This window comes from Taeniopygia guttata, chromosome 16 (genome assembly GCF_048771995.1).
Source record: "Taeniopygia guttata chromosome 16, bTaeGut7.mat, whole genome shotgun sequence".
NCBI classification, from domain to species: domain Eukaryota; kingdom Metazoa; phylum Chordata; class Aves; order Passeriformes; family Estrildidae; genus Taeniopygia; species Taeniopygia guttata.
Window position 1 is genome coordinate 1961838 of NC_133041.1, and position 1541 is coordinate 1963378.

Consider the following 1541-nt stretch of genomic DNA (forward strand, 5'->3'; position numbering starts at 1 on the left):
CCACGGCTGAGGAAAGTCTGCTGGGCTGGCCAAGGGAGCCGTGAGTGTCCTTGGAACAAGGGGGTGCTGAGACCTTGCCCAGAGATCTTTGGAGAGGCTGAGACATTCAGCGATCCCTCTGCTCTGGGCAGGGTCTGGTTTATCCCAGGGTGAGCTGGGAGTGTGATCGTGCTCTGATTGCAGCCAGCGGTTTTCCCAGAGCAGGAACAAGGGTAGGTGCGTCCCAGCAGGACAGTCTACAGGGAATGGCTCAGGTTTGGCTCCAAGCAGCCTCTCCTGACTTGTCACTGTCCTTTCTCCATGAACAGGTGCCCATGTGCAGCCACAGCAAATGTCCAACAGCAGCTCCCCCAGCCACTTCCTCCTGCTGGCACTGGCAGACACGCGGCAGCTGCAGCTCCTGCACTTCTGCCTCTTCCTGGGCATCTCCCTGGCTGCCCTCCTGGGCAACGGCCTCATCATCAGCGCCGTAGCCTGCGGCCACCACCTGCACACGCCCATGTTCTTCTTCCTGCTCCACCTGGCCCTCAGCGACCTGGGCTCCATCTGCACCACTGTCCCCAAAGCCATGCACAATTCCCTCTGGGACACCAGGGACATCTCCTACACAGGATGTGCTGCACAGCTCTTTTTCCTTCTGATCTTCATGTCAGCAGAGTATTTCCTCCTGACCATCATGTGCTACGACCGCTACGTGTCCATCTGCAAACCCCTGCACTACGGGACCCTCCTGGGCAGCAGAGCTTGTGCCCACATGGCAGCAGCTGCCTGGGCTAGTGCCTTTCTCAATGCTCTCATGCTCACAGCCAATACATTTTCCCTGCCCCTGTACCATGGCAATGCCCTGGGCCAGTTCTTCTGTGAAATCCCACAGATCCTCAAACTCTCCTGCTCCAAATCTTACCTCAGGGAACATTGGGTTCTTGTGGTTACTGTCAGTTTATCGTTGTGTTGTTTTGTTTTCATTGTTTTCTCCTATGTGCAGATCTTCAGGGTCGTACTGAGGATCCCCTCTGAGCAGGGACGGCACAAAGCCTTTTCCACCTGCCTCCCTCACCTGGCCGTGGTCTCTCTGTTCCTCAGCACTGCAGTGTTTGCTCACCTGAAGTCTCCCTCCATGTCCTCCCCATCCCTGGATCTGGCCCTGTCAGTTCTGTACTCGGTGCTGCCTCCAGCCCTGAACCCCCTCATCTACAGCCTGAGGAACCAGCAGCTCAAGGCTGCAGTGTGGACACTGATGACTGGATGCTTTCAGGAACATTAAACTGCTGGCCAATTTCTGCAAATCACTTGTAATAAAAGTCATCTTTGATACTTCTTGTTCTTTTCCATTTGGAGGTTCTTTTTCTTTGTTTTACATTATAATGTTGTCCACAAGGAAATGTCATTGATTGTGCCATTTCTCATCTTTTTTCTCTCCACCTTCCCTGTGGCCCCAGACTGTGTCAATGAGGGTCTGTGCTCTTGGTGGCTTTCCAGGATCTAAAGGATCTCCCAGCAGAGTTTTCTGCAGAGATGCCCTTTTGTTGCCTTCTCTGGAG

At 54.0% G+C, this 1541-nt stretch overlaps 1 protein-coding gene across 1 annotated transcript; it reads left to right on the forward strand.

The window, feature by feature from the left end:
* Positions 1 to 331: 331 nt before the first annotated feature.
* LOC140685176 (olfactory receptor 14J1-like) lies at positions 332 to 1264 on the forward strand. The gene has a single exon (XM_072936383.1). The coding sequence runs from the start codon at positions 332 to 334 to the stop codon at positions 1262 to 1264; it is 933 nt and encodes a 310-aa protein (XP_072792484.1).
* The last annotated feature ends 277 nt before the right edge of the window (positions 1265 to 1541 follow it).